At 42.3% G+C, this 19955-nt stretch overlaps 1 protein-coding gene across 4 annotated transcripts in view; it reads left to right on the top strand.

The window, feature by feature from the left end:
- MMS19 (MMS19 homolog, cytosolic iron-sulfur assembly component) overlaps positions 1-19955 on the top strand; it is a 33934-nt gene that overhangs the window by 6566 nt on the left and 7413 nt on the right. For 3 of the 4 annotated variants that reach the window (XM_042960746.1, XM_042960745.1, XM_042960744.1), the window contains exons 2-14: positions 7891-7939; positions 9756-9856; positions 10775-10860; positions 11243-11317; positions 11719-11788; positions 12357-12485; positions 12576-12637; positions 17429-17515; positions 17961-18035; positions 18436-18513; positions 19046-19184; positions 19437-19591; positions 19842-19920. In XM_042960746.1, coding sequence (XP_042816680.1) covers positions 7891-7939; positions 9756-9856; positions 10775-10860; positions 11243-11317; positions 11719-11788; positions 12357-12485; positions 12576-12637; positions 17429-17515; positions 17961-18035; positions 18436-18513; positions 19046-19184; positions 19437-19591; positions 19842-19920 — 1185 coding nt within the window. Of the gene's footprint in view, positions 1-7890; positions 7940-9755; positions 9857-10774; positions 10861-11242; positions 11318-11718; positions 11789-12356; positions 12486-12575; positions 12638-17428; positions 17516-17960; positions 18036-18435; positions 18514-19045; positions 19185-19436; positions 19592-19841; positions 19921-19955 lie in introns of those variants that run through there. The other variant, XM_042960747.1, reaches the window with a different exon arrangement.

Raw genomic sequence — 19955 nt, 5'->3', positions numbered from 1 at the left:
TTCCAACGTTAGACCATAGCCCAGCATTCCCAGGGGACTTTGATTTTCTTGCTGAAGAAGAATGATGGTTCAGTGATGGTCTTTGCTAGTAACAGTAATCAGTCCTCTAGAGCGTCCTGTGCACAAATGCTCCCTCTGTGGCCACCACTGAAATTAGTGTTTAGATGGGGTTTTTAGCAGAGTTACCTGGTCTTTGACCAAGAGGTTCCAAAAAGGTACTCTTTTCCACCTTCCCAAACTGTGTAATACTCTTTTATAGTGTATAACCCAGAAATGAGTATCTCTGTTCACTTCAGTGTTGCCATTAAGGAATGAGGTACAGAGCCTAACTGTCAGTTCCTTGGTCTGTCCTGTTAGTCTGGCTGCTGTCCCTTCCCCCACCCTACAGCCTGGACATTTTTTCACTTGGCTCTTTCTCAGGAACAGGGGCAGCAGCTGGGCCTTCCACATCCTGGCACGAGTAGGGCTAAGAGTGCCTGATGTCTAAATTGGTGCCAGTCACGAGCTATGAATCCTGACTAGAGGGCTCCTTTTCTCAGGCATTTTGGACTTCTTACTCTAGGACCAGAGTGAGCCTTTATCTAGTTCTACTCACCCCTGTTGCTGAGACCACAAATTTAAGGGGAACTGGAAGTTTAGGAGTTTACTCAAGCCGCTTTTTCACTCTAGCTAAAGTCTAGTGTTGGTGAATGCTAACCTATTAGGTCTGACATTTAGAGGTAGGTGGGTTGGAGACCCAGAACAGGCTGCTGCAAGTAATTTCCTGATGGAGCTAGAACTCCTCTGTGGTAACCAAACCCTTAGGAAGATTGCTAAGATTTTACTCTCTGTTTCTTCCTTGAGAATATATCCTAAGAAGCTTCTGGTAGATCTGTGTGAATTACTATTGTGCTGTTAGAAATGTATTTTTAAAATAAGTAATATATTGACATGGTACAACATTTAAAAGGTACAAAAGGATACATGGAGAAAAACCTCCCTTCCATCTCAAGATAGAATGTAGACAGTGAGGGGTGCCTGGGTGGCTCAGTCGGTTAAGCGTCCGACTTTGGCTCAGGTCATGATCTCACGGTTCGTGAGTTTGAGCCCCGCGTCGGGCTCTGTGCTGACAGCTCAGAGCCTGGAGCCTGTTTCACATTCTGTGTCTCCCTCTCTCTCCCTGCTCATGCTGTGTCTCTCTCTGTCTCAATAATAAATAAACATTAAAAAAAATTTTTTTTTAAATAAAAAAAAAAGAATGTAGACAGTGACAAATGAATCTACTGTATTACTAGTATATGATGTGTCCTCACTAAAGGGAGGAGGGAGCTGATCTAAGTGATTTGGTAAAACAGTATTTTGTCTGGAGACTAAAGACAGAATTGTCCAGGGGTGCCTGGGTGGCTCAGTTGGTTAAGTATCCAACTCTTGGTTTTGGTTCAGGTCATGATCTCATGGTTTGTGGGTTCAAGACCTGTGTCAGGCTCTGGGCTGACAGTGTGGAGCCTGCTTGGGATTCTTTATATCTGCCCCTCTCCTGCTCACGTTCTCTCTCAAAATAAATAAATAAACTTAAAAAAAAAAAGACAAAACTGTACATAAACACACTTGGCTTTTATAAATCTGTTTCTCACAGAAGTTGACAATTTGGAAAGTAATTTGTAGCTATACTAGGATTGAAAAAATAATAAGTGGTAGATAATGGGAACCAGATTTCTCACTGTCAGAGAAACAAATTACAAACAACAAGGAGAGAGGCTAGAATGGACCCTGTGGTCCTGGATTATAGCTGGAGACTTTAACATGACCTTATATTTAGGTGTTTTTCTTTTTAAGTTCGTTTATTTATTTTGAGAGAGACCGAGACAGCACAGTGGGGGAGGGGCAGGGAGAAGGAGAGAGAGAGACTCCCAAGCAGGCTCCACACCATCAGTGCAGAGCCTGATGTGGGGCTCGAACTCATGAACCATGAAATCATGATCTGAGCCAAAACCAACAGTCAGAGGCTTAACTGACTAAGCCACCCAGGTGCCCCATGTTTAGTTTGATATATACAGATAGAAAAATAATTAAAGATATACATGTACATATATATATGGGTTAATACGTACATATGTGTTTCCCAGCTCTCCTTGGGACATCTGTGTCTCCCAGCTAAGTGGGGCCTAGGAGCAGTGGTATCCCAATAGCAGCAAGCACAGCTATACCCAGATCTTGGTTGGTAATAGCATTCTCCAGTAAAAAGAATCAGGGTTTCTCGGAGAAAAGGCTGATTCTAGGGCTCGGATAGAGAAATTACAGGATGAGCCTATAGTATTTTGTAGTGCTAAAAAAGAAAGTACTTAAAAAGTGAAACGATGTGGTGCCTGGCTGGCTCAGTTGGTAAAGCATATGACTTTTTTTTTTTAAATTTATTTTTATTCCTTATTTATTTTTGAGAGAGAGACAGAGTGTATCAGGGAGGAACAGAGAGAGAGAGAGGGAGACACAGAATCTGAAGCAGGCTCCAGGCTCTGAGCTGTCAGCACAGAGTCCGATGCAGGGCTCAAACTTACAAATCGCAAGTTCATGACCTGAGACAAAGTTGGACGCTCTACTGACTGAGCCACCCAGGCGCCCCCCACCCTTTTTTTTAATGTTTATTTATTTTTGAACGACAGAGAGAGAGAGAGAATGCAGAGGAGGGGCAGAGGGAGAGGAAGACAGGATCTGAAGCAGGCTCTGCTGTCAGAACAGAGCCTGATGTGGGGCTCTAACTCACCAACCATGAGGTCATGACCTAAGCTGGCCTGAGTATCAAGAGTTGGATACTTAACCAACTGAGCCACCCAGGCACCCCCAGGAGCATGTGACTCTTGATCTTGAGGTCATGAGTTCAAGCCCCACACTAGGTATAGAGATGACTTAAAACAGGGGCACCTGATGGCTTAGTCGGTGAGGTGTGAAACTCTTGTTCTTGGAGTTGTGAGTTCATACCCCACACTGGGTGTAGAGATTTCTTAAAATCGTTAAGGGGTGCCTGCATGGGTCAGTTGGCTAAGCATCTGACTCTTGGTGTTGGCTCAGGTCATGATCTAACAGTTTAAGGCTCTGCGCTGAAGGTGCAGAGCCTGCTTAGGATTCTCTCCTGCTCTCTCTGCCCCTCCCCTGCTTGTGCTCTCTCTCTCTCTCTCAGAAATAAATATATTAAATAAATAAATAAATAAAATTTAAAAACCAATAATGAGCTGGCTGTGCTCTAATAAAACTTTATAAAAAATAAATAAATGGGGTGCCTGGGTGGCTCAGTCAGTTGGTTAAGTATCCACTCTTGATCTCCCTTCAGGTCATGCCCTCACGATTGATAAGATAGAGCCCCACATCTGGCTCTATGCTGACAGCGCAGAGCCTGCTTGGGATTCTCCCTCTCTGCCCCTCTCCTGTTCATGCCCTCCCTCCCCCGGCTCAAAATAACTAAATAAACTTTAAAAAATAAATGGATGGGGGCGCCTGGGTGGCTCAGTTGGTTGGGCGTCCGACTTCAGCTCAGGTCATGATCTCGCGGTCCGTGAGTTGGAGCCCCGCGTCGGGCTCCGTGCCAACAGCTCAGAGCCTGGAGCCTGTTTTGGATTCCGTGTCTCCCTCTCTCTCTGACCTTCCCCCGTTCATGCTCTGTCTCTCTCTGTCTCAAAAATAAATAAACGTTAAAAAAATAATAAAAAATAAATGGATGGATGGATGGATGGATGGGACAAGTCAAAAAGACAGGAGCCAATCTAAAAAAGCTCCCTGCAGCCAAAGATAGAACAACTTGAACAGCAAAATAACCTAGTATTGGATTATAACCTGAAGTGTAAAATAAATGTACATGAGTCTATGCTGCTGTAAAATAAATGACTGAATAAATAAAGGGGAAAGAAGAAATGAATCTTCCTTACAGAACAATTCCATATAATATAGATAGGTCGATAGATATATTCCTTTCTAGGAAGTGGAGGTTAATCTCTGCCTCCCCCTTGAATCTTCTAAAGAAGATAGTATGGGAAAGGAAAAATAGTACTTCTGTAGTTCACAGAACTGGCTGATATTACCTTCGACAAGTAATTTGAGCATCCAACTTCGGCTCAGGTTGTGATCTCACAGTTTGTGACTTCAAGCCCCACGTCAAGCTCTGCACTGACAGCTTGGAGCCTGGAACCTGCTTTGGATTCTGTGTCTCCCTCTCTCTCTGTCCCTCCCCTGCTCGCTCTGTCTCCCTCAAAAATAAATAAACATTAAAAAATAATAATAATGAAATAAAATAAAATCACCAATAATAAATAAGTCATATTGATACCTTGTGCCCCTGGTATGATTGATATGATATGATGAGAAGGATACTTCGCCTCTGTGCTATTCTTCTCAAAACCCATGACCCCAGTCTAAGCAATAGGAAAACATCAAACCCCAAATTGGGGGACATTCTATAAAGTGCTTTAGGATATCGAGGTCCTTAAGGACAAGACTGAGAAACTTTCACAGACCAGAGGAGACCAAGGATTCATGATGGCTAATTGCAATGTGGTATCCTTAATTGGATCCTGAAACAGAAAAATGACATTAGTGGAAAAACTGGTAAAATCTAAATACAGTCTAGAGTTTAATAGTAATACATTAATGCTAATCTCTAACTCAAATTATTTCACAATAAAACATCTTTTTTTTTTTTTTTTTAAGTCTACCTCTCAACCCCCTAGCCATCCAGTGTCCTTCCTTGGAGACAACCAATATTAGTTCCTTTTATCTTCTGGAGAAATAAATAAATGCAAATAGAAACAACCTACCTTCCCCTTAAAAACAATGCTGTGCACTTAGTATTGTATATATTATTTTTGTACATTGTCTGGATTTTAGATCATGTCCCATTATCAGCGTGTGTGTGTGTGTATGTGTGTAGTATGCACTATTTTTTACTTTTACAAGGATATAGGATAAATTTTGAGAAGATTCACTGAATTAAAACATATATACACTTGTAATTTTTATTAAACATATTGTCAAATTGCCTTCCATAAAGGGGTTGTACCAATTTATACTCCACTTGTAATGTGTAAGAGTGCCTATTTCTGCATACCATCACCAAACATAGGTGTGTTACAAAGTTATTTTTTATTTTTACCAATCTAGTATGTTAAAAATAAGACTTTCATATAGTTTAGTTTGTATTTCTGTTGTGAATATGAGTATCTTCTGTAGAATGCCTGTTCATTCTTTTGGTTTTGCCCATGTTAAAAAAAAATTTGTTTAATGTGCATTTATTTATTGTTGAGGGAGAGGGACAGAGCAGGAGTGGGGGAGGGGCAGAGAGAGAAGGAGACACAGAATCTGAAACAGGCTCCAGGCTCTGAGCTGTCAGCACAAAGCCTGACAAGGGGGTTAGAACTCACAAACTGTGAGATAATGGCCTAAGGCAAAGTCGGATGCTTAATCGACTAAGCCACCCAGGTGCCCCAAGGTATTGCCCATTTTTAAATCGGTTGTTGATCTTTTTCTCATTGATTTGTAGGAGCTTTATGTGTTGGTTAAAAAAAGCCCTATGTTGTAAGAATTACAAATATGTTTTTCTAGTTTGTCTTTTTTTTTTAATTATTTTTTTAATGTTTATTTTTGAGAGAGAGACAGAGCATGAGTGGGAGAGGAGCAGAGGGAGAGGGAGACACAGAATACAAAGCAGGCTCCAGGCTCTGAGCTGTCAGCACAGAGCCCAATGTGGGGCTTGAACCCATGAACCATGGGGCTCGAACCCATGAACCGTGAGATCGTGACCTGAGCTGAAGTTGGACATGTAACCGACTGAGCCACCCAGGCGCCCCTCTAGTTTGTCTTAATGATGTTTTTTGTTTGTTTTTGTCCTGCAGAAAATCCAATTTTTTAATGTAGCTGATTTTAACCAATCTTTTTTTCAAATGTTTATGTATTTTGAGAGAGCACAAGCATGGGAGTGGGAGGGGCAGAGAGAAGGAGAGAGAAGGAGAATCCCAAGCAAGCTCCACACTGTCATTGCAGACAGTGAATTCACAACCTGTGAGATCATGACCTAAGCCAAAATCAAGAGTCAGATGCTTAACCAACTGAGCTATCCACCCAGGCGCCCCTAACCAGTCTTTTTTTTTTTTTTTTCAATGGCTTCTGATAATGTTAGTTTATACTTAGGAATTTTCTCATGTCTTTTTCTTTAATCCATTTGAAAAGTTTACTTTGATGAAAGATTCAAAGTCAAGACTTTTCTTCCCAAATATTTACCCAATCATTCCATCACTGTTTATTGAGTAGTCTAGTTTTCCCATTAATTGAAATTTTAAAAATAATCATCTCATATGCATTTGTATTTCTTTCTGGACTTTCTCTACTATTCCTATACCATTGATTTCTTTGTTTAAAAATATGAACTCATACTATGCTGGTTGTTTTTTTACTTTTATTCTAGAAATCTTCAAGTATATTCAAAAGTACACACTAAAAAAAGTATACACAAATTTATTATTGTGACTTTGAAACAATTTTTTAAAGTTTATTTTGAGAGCGAGAATGTGCAAGTTGCAGAGGAGCAGAGAGAGAATCCCAAGCAGGCTCCACACTTTTGGCGTGGAGCCCGAATGGGGGGGCGGGGAGCAGCTAGAAGCCAGATGTGGGGCTCAAACTCACAAACCATAAGGTCATGGCCTGAGTCAGACACTTAACCGACTGAGCCACCCTCGCACCCCATAACAATTTTTTTTTTAATGTTTGTTTGTGGCATGTTAAATTTTTTTTTAATGTTTTATTTTTTTTGAGAGAGAGCACAAGTAGGGAGGCAGGAGGGTGGGTGGCAAAGAGAGGGAGACAGAATTTGAAGCAGGCTCCAGGCTCTGAGCTCTTAGCACAGAGCCCAGCGTGAGGCTCATGAACCATGAGATCATGATCTGAGCTGAAGTCGGACACTTAATCGACTAAGCCATCCAGGCGCCCCTATAACAATTTTTTAATATCTGTAAAGTCTACCTTCCCTCCCTCCCTCATTGTTCTTTTTCAAAATTTGCCTAATTATGTGGGTTTTTTTTTTTTTTTTGCATTTTAACTTTAGAATAAGTTTATCTAGTTCCCCCCAAAATAAAAATTCTGGTATTTTCATAGAGATTGCTTAAAATTATAGATTAATTTGGGAGGTCTGTTTTCTTGAGTCTTTCATGAATATGGCATGCCTATTTGTTCACATTTTCTTTTGTGCTCCTCACTGGTGCTTTAAAGTTTTTCACTATTCAGTTCTTCACATTTTTTGTTAAGTTTATATCCAGGTATTTTTCCCTCCCCTTTTTTTTTCTATTATAAATAGGATCTTTTTTCCTTTGTATCATTTTACAGGGCATTTTGTGTATATATGTATATGTGAAGGTTCTTAATTTCATAATACTAGTTTTGTACTCAGCTAATAAATTATTTTTTAATGTTTATTAATTTTTGAGAGAGAGAGGGAGTGCATGAGCAGGGGAGGGGCAGAGAGACACAGAGACAAAGGATACAGAGGATCCAAAGTGGGCTCTGTGCTGACAGCAGAGAGCCCAACTTGGAGCTTGAACTCATGAACCCCGTGAGATCATGACCTGAGCTGAAGTTAGACACTTAACTGACTGAGACACCCAGGAGTCCTGTGAATTATTTTATTTGTAATATTTCTTCAGTTATTTCTTCTGGATTTTCTAGGTATACAGTCATTATCTACAAACGATATGTTTATTTCCTTTTCAATTTCTATAATTGAAGCTGCATGTTTGAAGTGTTACAGTAATACCTCTTACGTAGAAGGGGCTCTAGGGTGCCCCAAGGTACAAACCCTAGGGTAGGCAGGAAACATTGGTAATTAGATCCTTTCAATACTGGGACTGGGTTTATATTTTTTTCTTTTGTTTCCTCTAGATGTGAAATCTGGAAGCTATACAGTGTTACAAGTGGTGGAAGCCCTTGGGTAAGAGCCTGTGCCATAGAGCTCCCTTCTCCCAGCCCTGCCTGTGCACTCTGAAAAGGTTGTGTTGTACACTGCTGCTTTCCTGGACCTGACTGGTCCTGAATTTCTCCTGCTGTGGCCCAGTACCCTCCTTTCCTCTCTGCCTCAGTGTAAGCCTGTGTTTCTCCTGAAACAAGTTTGATGCCACCTGACTTAAGTTCCTAAGGGAGGAAGGGTTGGAAGTTCCTGGATCAGCCCACAAGTTTGGAGTGAGATGGGTGGTTGAAGGCCATCAACTGTTATTTAATTAGAGCTGGGATTCCTCCTGTGCCTCTTAAAGACCTACCTGCCCCATGGGATTCTAGTCAGTGTGGATCTGATTCAGACCTTTCGTGGGCCCTGCCTGGGGATTTGCAGGAAGCTGACCCTGCACCAGATCCTCACTATAGGAAAAGGTCTGAGGAAACAGCTGGAAGATCAGTGTTAAAACCAGATATCCAGGCACCAGAGGGAGTATGTGCTTGTCTGTTGCTGCTTTTCTCCTATTTCATACTTGGTAGACCATCTAAATTGACGTTTTATTTGCAAAGGTTAACTGTCTCAGCCAGCTTGTTTTCTGAAGCAGAAAACTAGAAAACTGGGAGGGTGAGGTGGAATGTAGGTCGCTATTATGTCTCTCTCCCACATGAGAGACCATTTGGCCTTTCTACTCATGTGTGGCCTTGGTCCATTTAAAAAAAAAAATGACTTTATTGAGATGTAATTCATATGTCACAAAGTTCATCACTTTTTGTGTATTCACAGATTTATACAACCTTCAGTCAATTTTTGAACATTTTCATTACCTCAGAAACCTGATGCCCATTAGTATATGTTTTCAGTTTATCCCTGTTATGGCTTTCGATAGTGTTTCATTTTTTGCTGAAGAATAATCTGTTACATGAATATCTCACATTTTGTTTAACCATTCATCAGGTGGTGGATATCAGGGTTGTTTCCAAATTTGGGGTATTCTAAATAATGCTGATATGAACACTTGTGTGCCTTGGTCTAATTTTAAACACCAAGTTTTCCACTTCTTAACAGGGCCTTTCGACAAGATCCTATTCTATTCCTGTCAAGAGTGATTTTATTTTTTCCCTTTACCCCTAGGTATAGACACCCTTATCCTTGAGATTTCAGTCAAATGTCCTAGTCATTTCTCCTTCAGAAATCTTCTACTTCCTCCATTAACTTGCTTAGATTTCTTCAAGTATGTTTAAATGTAATCTCTATAAGACCTATTCTGAAGATAAGTTACCTTATTGCCTCAGTCCAGGTTTTCCAATTCAGTAATCCTAAATAGTTAAAACATTTATTCTGACCATCTTACTTTGTAAACTTGCAGTTATAAAGATTCCCGCCACCTACCCACCCCGGCCTAAGATCTTGGTTGCTCTCAGCACTTTTTTTCTTAGCAGTAATATATTTATTCTCCTGTTTGGGTAGAAGTTGCAGCTGCCCATGATCTGTTGAGCCCTGTGGGTAGCTGCTAAGCTCTGTTTCAGAGGAAGGTCACTATCATATAAGAATAAGCCAAATGCCCAATCAGCGCCTGGAGATGGATACTTCTGTTGGTGGTGGTGTCAGATGAGCCTCTAATGAATGCCAGATCAATCTGGGAATTGGCTGTTTAGACTCTGGCTTTACTGTTATCTGTAATGCTAAGTACCTACAGAACACCTTTCCTGGGCTGGATTCCATGCCCAGGGGGTGAGTGTGACTACTTTCAAAATATTTATGCCTTCAAAAGTTTCAACAGGGTTATGTCAAGCTCTCTATATCCTACTTTCCCCAGGTCATCTCTAGAGAATCCAGAACCCCGAACTCGGGCACGAGGAATCCAGCTTCTGTCACAGGTGCTACTCCAGTGTCACTCCTTGCTCCTGGAGAAGGAAGGTACTGGCATCGCTAGTAGGAATATCTTCCCAGATTGCTGAGCCAAGGCTTCCTTCCTTGTCTATTCAAGCCAACTTTATAGGGAGGGAAGAGAAAAGGGAGGGCATAAGGAATCTGTGAACCACTAATTCAGTATCTTCATTCCTCACTGGTATATGTGGCAGAGAGATAAGTATTGAGGCTGAAGACACGGGGATTTAAAATGTAGCCTTAGACATTATTCATTTATTTATCTTAAAGTTTATTTATTACCGTTTGTCTATTTTGAGAGAAAGAGAGAGCGTGAGCGGGGGAAGGGCAGAGAGAGAAAGGCAGAGAGAGAATCCCAAGCAGGCTCCATGCTGTCAGCTCAGAGCCGGAGGCAGTCTTGATCCCAGGAACTGTGAGATCATGATCTGCACCGAAATCAAGAATCAGACACTTTTAACTGACTGAGCTACCAGACGCCCCTCCTTAGACATTTTTTATCCTTTATAGCATAGTAGTGGGCAAACTACAGCCTGTTTTTATTAATAATGTTTTGTTAGCGTATAGCCACAACCATTTATTTACCTTGTTTATGCTGCTTTTGTGTTACAGCGGCCAAGTTGAGCAGAGTGGAGTAGTTGTGACCAATACTATGTCCTACAAGCCTAAAATATTTACTATCTGGCCCTTTGAGAAAGTTTGCCCATTCTGGTTCTATGGAAAGGAAGTTCTGGGGTTGTAAGTGGGTTCAAATACGGACCTATGTGAGAATTGATAATAAAAGGTGTTCACCTATTTTCTTGACTGATCAAGGCACCCTCAAATGGGAGGGCATGGGACATATCTCTTAGTGGAGGAGAAAATTTGTAGTAAAGCCCAAACAGGAACAGCCTTTACAAAGTTTGGGAAGGAGCCTGTGTAAAATAATGGCTGCATTTCTGGTTTGTGCAGTGGTCCACCTGATCCTATTCTATGAGAACCGGCTGAAGGATCATCATTTTGTGATCCCATCTGTCCTGCAAGGTTTGAGGGCACTTGTGAGTTCTCCTTTTTTCATTACATACTGTGTTTGCAGGAGCCCTTTTCCAGTGAATTCTGTCCTTGTGTTTTGGGCATGAGACTCCCACATCATGAGGAGCAGATGCCCAAGTGGGGAATAAACTAGTGTCAGCCAGTTTCACTTCTGTTTTTAGTCTAGAGATTACAGGTATTTTGGGGGGACTGGAATTCAGAACCAGAGTGGAAAGAGCTGTAGAGAACTAATCAACTCGAGAAAAGGGACCATGTTTCTCACTCTTAGCGCTTTTTCCTGAACCTGGATGTTGTGATTCCCACTGTAGCTAATTAGGCCTGTTTTGGGGATTCTATCTTGAAGGCTAGAATTCCCTCAGTACTCACACATTTCCTCTTCTCCCCCAGAGTCTGTGTGTGGCCCTGCCCCCAGGGCTGGCTGTCTCTGTACTTAAAGCCATCTTCCAGGAGGTCCACGTCCAGGTGAGTGATAACGGTCACTTTCGTATTCTGCTGTCTCTCAGCCTTGACATAACTAGGATTAGGTAGCAAAAAATACTGCCTTCTAAGTCCTGAACTTTTTCAGATCCCTGACCATGTTTAAATGCTAGTCCTTGCTACTATATAAGGAGAAGGAGCCATGCAATTATGTCTGACCTGCATCCTCTTAAACCTAAAGAAAGTAAAGCAGACAGGTTTTGGTTATTGGCTCCCCTGTTATAACTGGTAGTCCAATAGCCATAGCCTTTCTCTGCATTTCTTCTTAGGTTCTTATGCTAGTATAAAGAGCACTGTCCACCTAGAGATTGTGAAGCAGGAAGTAATTTTGTCAGCTTAGGTATTCTTTGAGTACTTTCTTTACTTCTGGTCTCTCTCACCCCAAGTCCCTGCCTCAGGTGGACCGACACACAGTCTACAGTATCATCACCAACTTCATGCGAACCCGGGAAGAAGGTAAAAGGCAGGGTTCTTTGGCAAGTCTGAAAAGCGAGCACATCCCTTTTCCCCCCATTACCAGGACTCGTGTTTAGCTTGGTAGTCATATAGGAGAGCCCATATTCTGAAAAGAATGAAGGAAAACTGGGAGGGGTCCACTCACTCCCCAGTAAAGGAAGGATAGGGTATGGACCGATGTTTTAAATTCTTACCTCAAGGGGGCGCCTGGGTGGCTCAGTAGGTTAAGTGTGGACTCTTGATTTTAGCTTCCTGAGATGGAGCCTGCTGAGGCTTCACGCTGTTAGAGGAACTTGCTTGGGATTCTCTCTCTCCCTCTCTCTCTGCCCCTTCCCCACTCATGCTCTCTCTCTCAAAATAAACTTAACCAAAAAAACCTCTTACCTCGAATGGTTATATATTGCGTATCTCTTCTTCACTATGCACTCTCTCAGAATAGGAAAACAAAAAGAGTCTGCTCTGGGAAGCAGCAAAGGTGGGACAATGATAGTAGAGGGAAAACACAAGCCAGAAGAAAGCCCAGCTTTCTGTCTTGAGGGAGGATAGTGACCTGTTCTCTCCTCCCCAGAGCTGAAGGGCCTAGGAGCTGACTTCACCTTTGGCTTCATCCAGGTGATGGATGGGGAAAAGGATCCGCGAAATCTTCTGGTGGCTTTCCGCATCGTCCATGACCTCATCTCTAGGGACTATAGTCTGGGTACGCCCTTGTAAACTTGAATTAGCTGGTTGGGGCTTGTCAGATGAGTGAAAATTGTAAGTTGACCTCATTGTCTCTCTGTTACCTTAGGACCCTTTGTGGAGGAGTTGTTTGAAGTGACGTCTTGTTACTTCCCTATTGATTTTACCCCTGTAAGTAGCACCTTTTATTCATTTGTTCATTTGTTCATTCATTGATTCATTCAAATATTCATTGAGTACCTCCTGTGAGTCAGGTCCAGTTCTAGGCACTGAGGACACAGCAGTGAACAAAGGAGACAATCTGTGCCTTTGTGAACTTACATTTTAGTAAACTGGGAATGAAGAAGCATTGGCCATCAGAGGAGGGAGTCAATTCAGCGGGTATTTGGGGGCTCCTTAAGCTCCTTAACAATGTACGTAGTGCCAAGGGCTACAGGATTGTAAAACATGGTTCCTGCCCTTGAAGGCTAAAACATTTAAGTAACAATATGAGATTATGGACCAAAACAAGTGGCGTTCTAATTGTTCAGAAAAGACTGAGTTCATTGTGAGCTAGAATAGGCAGGAAATGACTTCACAGATGAGATGAGATTTCAGTTGGTTTCTAAGGAATGAGGATCTGATCCTGGAGTCTGAGGGGTGATCTCAGGCAAAAGAAACAAAATTGACAAAACAAAGAAGACACACAGTTCAGTGTAGTATACACAGCATGCTCTGACCATGACCCCCTTGGACCTTCCTCCTGCTCTGCATCTTGATTTCCCTTCTATTTCCAAAAATTCAGGATCTCCTCATTGTATGGGTATGCATGCATATGTGTACTGCAAGCATTAGTGGTTTTGAAGAAATGAAAGTTCTATGACAGCATACCAACTAACATCTGAGTACTGACTCTTACTGCCTTTAAAGTTACACAGCCATCTTTGCTGTGGGGAATTGCTTACCAGCTTATTCCAGTTGACACCATGGTCCTTAGGACCACCTCTCCTGAATTTCTCTTCATCTCTTTTGTAATCAGTGTCACTTTCTAACTTACAAGAACTTGTTATGCCTTTGAAATCTTGAAAGCTCTTTGTTAGGCCACCAGGTTTCTCTTTTTTTGCTTTATTTTGTGTTTGTTTTGAAAAAATTATACATTCATATTATCCAAAACCTAAAAGATGCAAAAGGGTGAAAAATGTATCAACCACCATTTCTTTCTTTGTTGTCAACCATTTTATCAATTAGGTCTGTATCTTACAGAACTTTTTCATCCATAACGTAAGCAAATGCTCCCCTCCCCCCACCGATGGCAGTGTATGTATGCACTTTTCCTGTACTTGGCCTTTTTCACTTAGTATATCCTGGAGAGTGTTCCATAACAGTATATAAGTTAGCTCTTTATTTTTTATGGGTGTGTAGTATTCCTTTCAATGGAAATACCTAATTAATTTCACTGGTCCTCTATAGGATAAAGGTTCTTGCTAATCTTACATTGTTACAGACAACGCTGCAACTTACATATCCCGTACATGTATCATTTCACATATATATGTGGGTAGAACAGTAGCATAAATTCCTAAAAGTAGAATTGCTGGAATATATGCATTTATAATTTGGGGCAGGAAAGAGTATGTCATTCATTTTTCTGAAATGTAATAGAGTGAACATGATTCAGCATTTAAAAGATAGAGAGTGAAGCCCCTTTGCTGCCAACCACCCATTTTCCTTTTAAAGATGATCACTGCCCCCAACTGCTCCAACTGCTTATGTATTTTCTCGGATATTCTACACGCACAAAAAAGTTATAATGATAGAATTTCTCGTTTGTGTAGATTTTTTTTTTAAGAAGCTTTACACCCAACGTGGGGCTTGAATTCACAACCCCAAGATTAAGAGTCACATACTCTACCTACTAAGCTAGCCAGGTGCTCCTCAAGCAGAATTTTGTATGTTCTTCTGCACTACGGTCTGTATGGGAAGCAGAAAGCTCTTGTCAATTAAAATGAGAGACACCTGGCTTTAGGGTAACTATTTCTATCAGAAATATTTTCAGGGTGGGGGGCACCTGGGGTGGCTAAGTTGGTTGAGCGTCTGGCTTCGGCTCGGGTCATGATCTCGCCATTGGTGAGTTCGAGCCCTGTGTCGGGCTCTGTGCTGACAGCTCAGAGCCTGGAGCCTGCTTTGGATTCTATGTCCCCCTCTCTCTCCGCCCCACCCCTGCTTGTGCTCTGTCTCCCTCTGTCTTTCAAAAAATGAATAAACATTAAAAAAAATTTTTTTAAAGAAATATTCTTTTTGTTGTTTTTTAAATCTGTTTATTTTAGTTTATTGTATCAGAAATATGCTTTATGGTCTTTGCATCATCATAGTGGATCACATCAGCATAAGTGATGGTTCCCTTGATTTTCACTATGCATGTACACTCACTCTAGAAGCAGGGCTGGGCAAACTTTTTTTTTTGTAAAGGACCAGATAGTGACTATTTTAGGCTTTCCAGACTATCATTTCTGTCACAACTGTTCAATGCTGCTGTTCTAACAAAAATGGCCGTAGACACTGGAGTGTGGTACAGTGTATAGCAATAAAACTTTATAGACATGGAAATTTAAATTTCATATAGTTTTCATATGTCACAAGATATTATTCTTTTGGGTTTTTTTTTTCCCCCAACTATTTAAAAATGTAAAAACCAGGGGATTAAGAGTACACTTATCTTGATGAGCACTGAGTATTATATAGAATTGTTGTATCACTATATTGTACACTTGAAACTAATTTAACATTGTATGTTAACCACATTGGAATTAAAAGGAAAAAAATGTAAAAACCATTCTTTTTTCTTTTTTTTTTTTTTAACATTTATTTATTTTTGAGACAGAGAGCATGAACAGGGGAGGGTCAGAGAAGAGAATCTGAAACAGGCTCCATGCTCCGAGCCGTCAGCACAGAGCCCGACGCGGGGCTTGAACCCATGGACCGCGAGATCATGACCTGAGCCGAAGTCGGCCGCTTAACCGACTGAGCCACCCAGGCACCCCTAAAAACCATTCTTAACTTGGCCATCCATATAGTCTCAACTGGTTGCTTCCTACTCGTTAATGCAAAGTAGATATTGAATCTTCCTTTACCATCATCCTCAGGATTCCTTTATCCTTCCTCTTGGATCAGGTACCCTATTTTCCCAGGCCCACTGCTGCACCTACATCTCCAAGATTAGGGACCTCTGTCTTACCCTCTCCAGAGAATTAAACATCCAGATTCTGCTGAAGAAAGGGAGGAGCTAGGAAGCAATCTAGGTGGTTCTCTAACCCCACTCCCAATTCCAAAGGCACCTGGTACTGCCAGTTGCAAAGCTTTTTGAGTAGGCTTTTCCCAAGACTACTGAGGATTCAGACTGTTGTCTTGGCCCTGTTAAGTCATTTTCTTATCCTTCTTCTTTTTAGCTTCTGAAATTTTATTGCTAACATCTCTTAACCTATTTTCCTCAACCTTTAGCTTTATGTCTTGTTGTTTTAATTATTTTTAATTTTTAATTATTATTATTTTTAAATAATCTCTACACCCAGCATGGGGCTTGAACTTATGACCCTAAGATCCAAGAGTCACATGCTGTACCAACTGAGCCAGACAGGTGCCTCTAGCTTTATGTCTTTTGTTTTTGTTTTTTTGGGTTTTTTTTTAATGTTTATTCATTTTAGACACAGAGACAGAGCATGAATGGAGGAAGGTCAGAGAGAGAGGGAGACACAGAATCCGAAACAGGCTCCAGGCTCTGAGCTCTCAGCACAGAGCCCGACGCGGGGCTCGAACTCACGGACCATGAGATCATGACCTGAGCCGAAGTCGGTCGCCCAACCGACTGAGCCACCCAGGCGCCCCCTTTTTTTTTTTTTAATGTTTATGTATTTATCTTAGAGCATGAGCGCACACACAAGCGCAGGAGGGGCAGAAAGAGAGGGAGATACAGAATCTGAAGCAGGCTCCAGTCTCTGAGCTGTCAGTGCAGAGCCTGACACGGGGCTCAAACCCACAAACTGCAAGATCATGACCTGAGCCAAAGTCGGATGCTTAACTGACTGAGCTACCCAGGCACCTATAGCTTTATGTCTTAAAATCCTTTTGCTGTATTTTTGGTGTTTGTTTCTAAAGAGGAAAAAGAAAATCTGATACACGTCTTCAGACTGGCTTTTTGACACAGAAACCATCAATGCTTTTTATGTTGAGAGAATTATACCTTTTTTATAAGAATGAAAAAATAGAAATGTCCATCAAAGGGGAATTATTTAAATAAATTGTGGCTCAACTACACAATGAAATAGTAACAGTCACAAAACCTAATGTTATGAAAGAATAATACCACAGAAAAATGTACCTTATTAAGCAGGAGAAAAAAGATCATAAATCCGGGGCCCCTGGGTGGCTCAGTCAGTTAAGTGACTGACTTTGGCTTAGGTCATGATCTCCTGGTTCGTGGGTTCGAGCCCCATGTTGGGCTCTGTGCTGACAGCTTAGAGCCTGGAACCTGCTTTGGATTCTGTGTCTTACTCTCTCTCTACCCCTCTCCTGCTCATGCTCTGTCTGTCAAAAATAAATAAACATTAAAAAATTAAAAAACATAAACCCTATCTTCAAAACAATTACAGTTTTAAAAGTATATATATCTTAAAGGGAAAACAATGTCTTCTAACATACAGTCATAGGATATATACAAAGAAGAAAGTAACATACCAGAAAGTTGAGGTGTTTGTCTCTCAAATGATGAGATGATAGATCAGATAGAACATAAATGCTCAACAGATAGAAATTCCCAAGGAGGAACATGTGAGAGTAAGCATGTCTTTCTGCTGGGGCCTTCTATCACACTATTCTGCCGGATTGGGTATAAATATCACCCTATTCTGTAGGGTTGCCAGGTTGAATCCTGTATCCAAGGGTGGTCTGAAGAGCTGTGCAAACCCATGGCCCTTTTCCCTTTTCCAGCCACCTAATGATCCCCACGGTATCCAGAGAGAAGACCTCATCCTGAGTCTTCGAGCTGTGCTGGCTTCTACACCGCGATTTGCTGAGGTGGGTCTAGCCAAGGTTAGGTATGTAGCCTCAGCCCAAAGAAGGCTCTGAAGAAAGAATAGTAAGTATGGGAAAAAGAAAGATCCAGTATACATTTTAGGGTATGGCATTCCCGCAAATGTCTTAAGGCTTGTGTGGCAAGTATCTTCAGACCTTCAGAGTAGAAAACTTTACCATCTCTTTGTTTAAAATAATCCAGTCCCTATATGGTGCTCTCTTTTGAAATCTTGTAGTGTTGCCAACTAGCCCACTTTTCAGGTTAATCGGGAGTCTGGCCACAGGTTGGCAGGAAGGTTGGTTTACAGTCACAACTCCTGATTCAACTGTAATTCTCTGATGTAGGTCCTACGCTGGGGACTGGTGGCAGTAAAGACATAGTTGGCCTTGGCATTGCTAGGCCAATCTCTACCCATCTCAGACTTCACTTCTTCCTTCTCTCCCACAGTTCCTGCTGCCCCTGCTGATTGAGAAAGTAGATTCTGAGATTCTGAGTGCCAAGCTGGATTCTCTGCAGACTCTGGTGAGTGGTTTCTTTCTTCCCAGGGTCCAGCTGTCTAGACAATTCAGGGGCGCTAATGAATATAGCAGAGAGCCAGGGAACATAATCCAGTGGCCTTCATGAGAGGGATAACCAGAATCTGGGCTTATATGTTGGCCTAAAGCAATCCCCCGCACCAGCTACATAACTGTCTGGTCCCATAGTAACTGAGTGGCAGCTGAGGAAAGGCTGAACTCTATGCTTGTTTTCCATCAGTCAGGATGAACTTCCATTTTTCTGTGACCTGGATACGACTTTTGTGAAATCCTGCTGGTTCTATTGCTGAGAGCCATGCTCCTTCAGGTGCCATTCTACTGAGGTGCCTGCATGTCCTCGGAAGTCTGATTGTGTAGATAGCTGATGCCTGCGCTTTCCTTGGCAGAATGCTTGCTGTGCTGTGTACGGACAGAAGGAACTGAAAGACTTCCTCCCCAGCCTTTGGGCTTCTATCCGCAGAGAGGTGAGTGTTTATTAGATAAACTCACTACTGTTAACTCCCAGTTGCCGGACGTGACGGGAAATAACACAGCCTGTCCTTTTCCCTGTTGTTGGCCTGGTTATTCAGCAAGCCAGTAAGTGGGCATACTTCTGGTTGAATGACAAGGGAAAGGGTCAGCTGTTTGATGATGGCACATGATCACCTTTGCATAGTGCCCACTTCCTGTCCTTCTATGGTAAGGAGCACAGGTCATGGTGCATCTGGCACCATACTGAATAAGATGGGAGAAGAAGAGACTCGGGAAAGGGGATCCCAACAGCCCCTGCTCAAAGTTGGTGTCCTGTTTCTCAAAAAGTATGTGTATCAATTCTAGTGAGACCAAGGACTTGGTGAGAATACACCCATTGAGAAGAAACTCACTTGAAGGGTTAATTTCTATGGCTGTACCCTAAAGGTTCTCAAACCCCACTCCCCAAAGGAAATAGGCAGTGGGTGGGTGGGCTCTCACCTGGTGCAGGCTCACCTCAGTAGCCATGGGATCCCTCCCTGACAGGTGTTCCAGACGGCAAGTGAGCGGGTGGAGGCGGATGGCCTGGCAGCCCTCCACTCCCTGACTGCGTGTTTGTCTCGCTCTGTGCTGAGGGCTGATGCCGAGGACCTCCTTGACTCCTTCCTTAGCAACATTCTACAGGGTAATGGGACCATGGCAGCCAGAAAAGGGGTTGAGTACAATAGAAAGGAGTTTCTTAAGGCCAGTGACCTTTCATGAGTAGCCCCCCGTGTTCAGTGACTTGGGTGCTGGAGCTGTACTTTGATTTGAAAACAATTTGAGTGGTAACTGCTAGCAAAATGTCCCAAGTCTCAGTCTCCAGCTCCTGTGGACTGCAGGGGAATCGGGCAGCATTCAGCCTACTCCCCAGGTCTGTGATGTGCTGCCTCTCTAGACTGCAGGCACCATCTGTGTGAACCGGACATGAAACTGGTGTGGCCTAGTGCCAAACTGTTGCAGGCAGCTGCAGGTGCATCTGCTCGGGCCTGTGACCATATCACCAGCAACGTACTGCCTTTACTGCTGGAACAGTTCCACAAGCACAGTCAGGTAAGGAAATGGAATCTTTTGAGGAAATGGTGGGACCCTTGCTAGGATCCCTTTCACAGAGAGAGAGCTAAGCATTGAGCTTATCCCACATAATACATCTTGGGCTTTTCTCCCGTCAGCTTCTTCTGGTTCCCTTGTTCACTCTTTCTGACACTCTTACATAAAAGGATAATTTTCCTCACTTCCAGAGGAGCAGGACTGAAATCTTTTAAAATATTCTTTGACCGCAGTACCCCTTAAAACATTACAGAGCAACCAGCGGCGGACAATCCTTGAAATGATCCTGGGTTTCTTGAAGCTACACCAGAAATGGAGCTATGAAGACAAGGGTGAGGTCACCTTCCAGGTGTGGTGTCCTGGGGGC

This window comes from Panthera tigris, chromosome D2 (assembly GCF_018350195.1).
Source record: "Panthera tigris isolate Pti1 chromosome D2, P.tigris_Pti1_mat1.1, whole genome shotgun sequence".
NCBI lineage: Eukaryota > Metazoa > Chordata > Mammalia > Carnivora > Felidae > Panthera > Panthera tigris.
The sequence above is the reverse complement of the archived record's forward strand: the minus strand, read 5'-3'. Positions and strand labels throughout refer to the sequence as shown.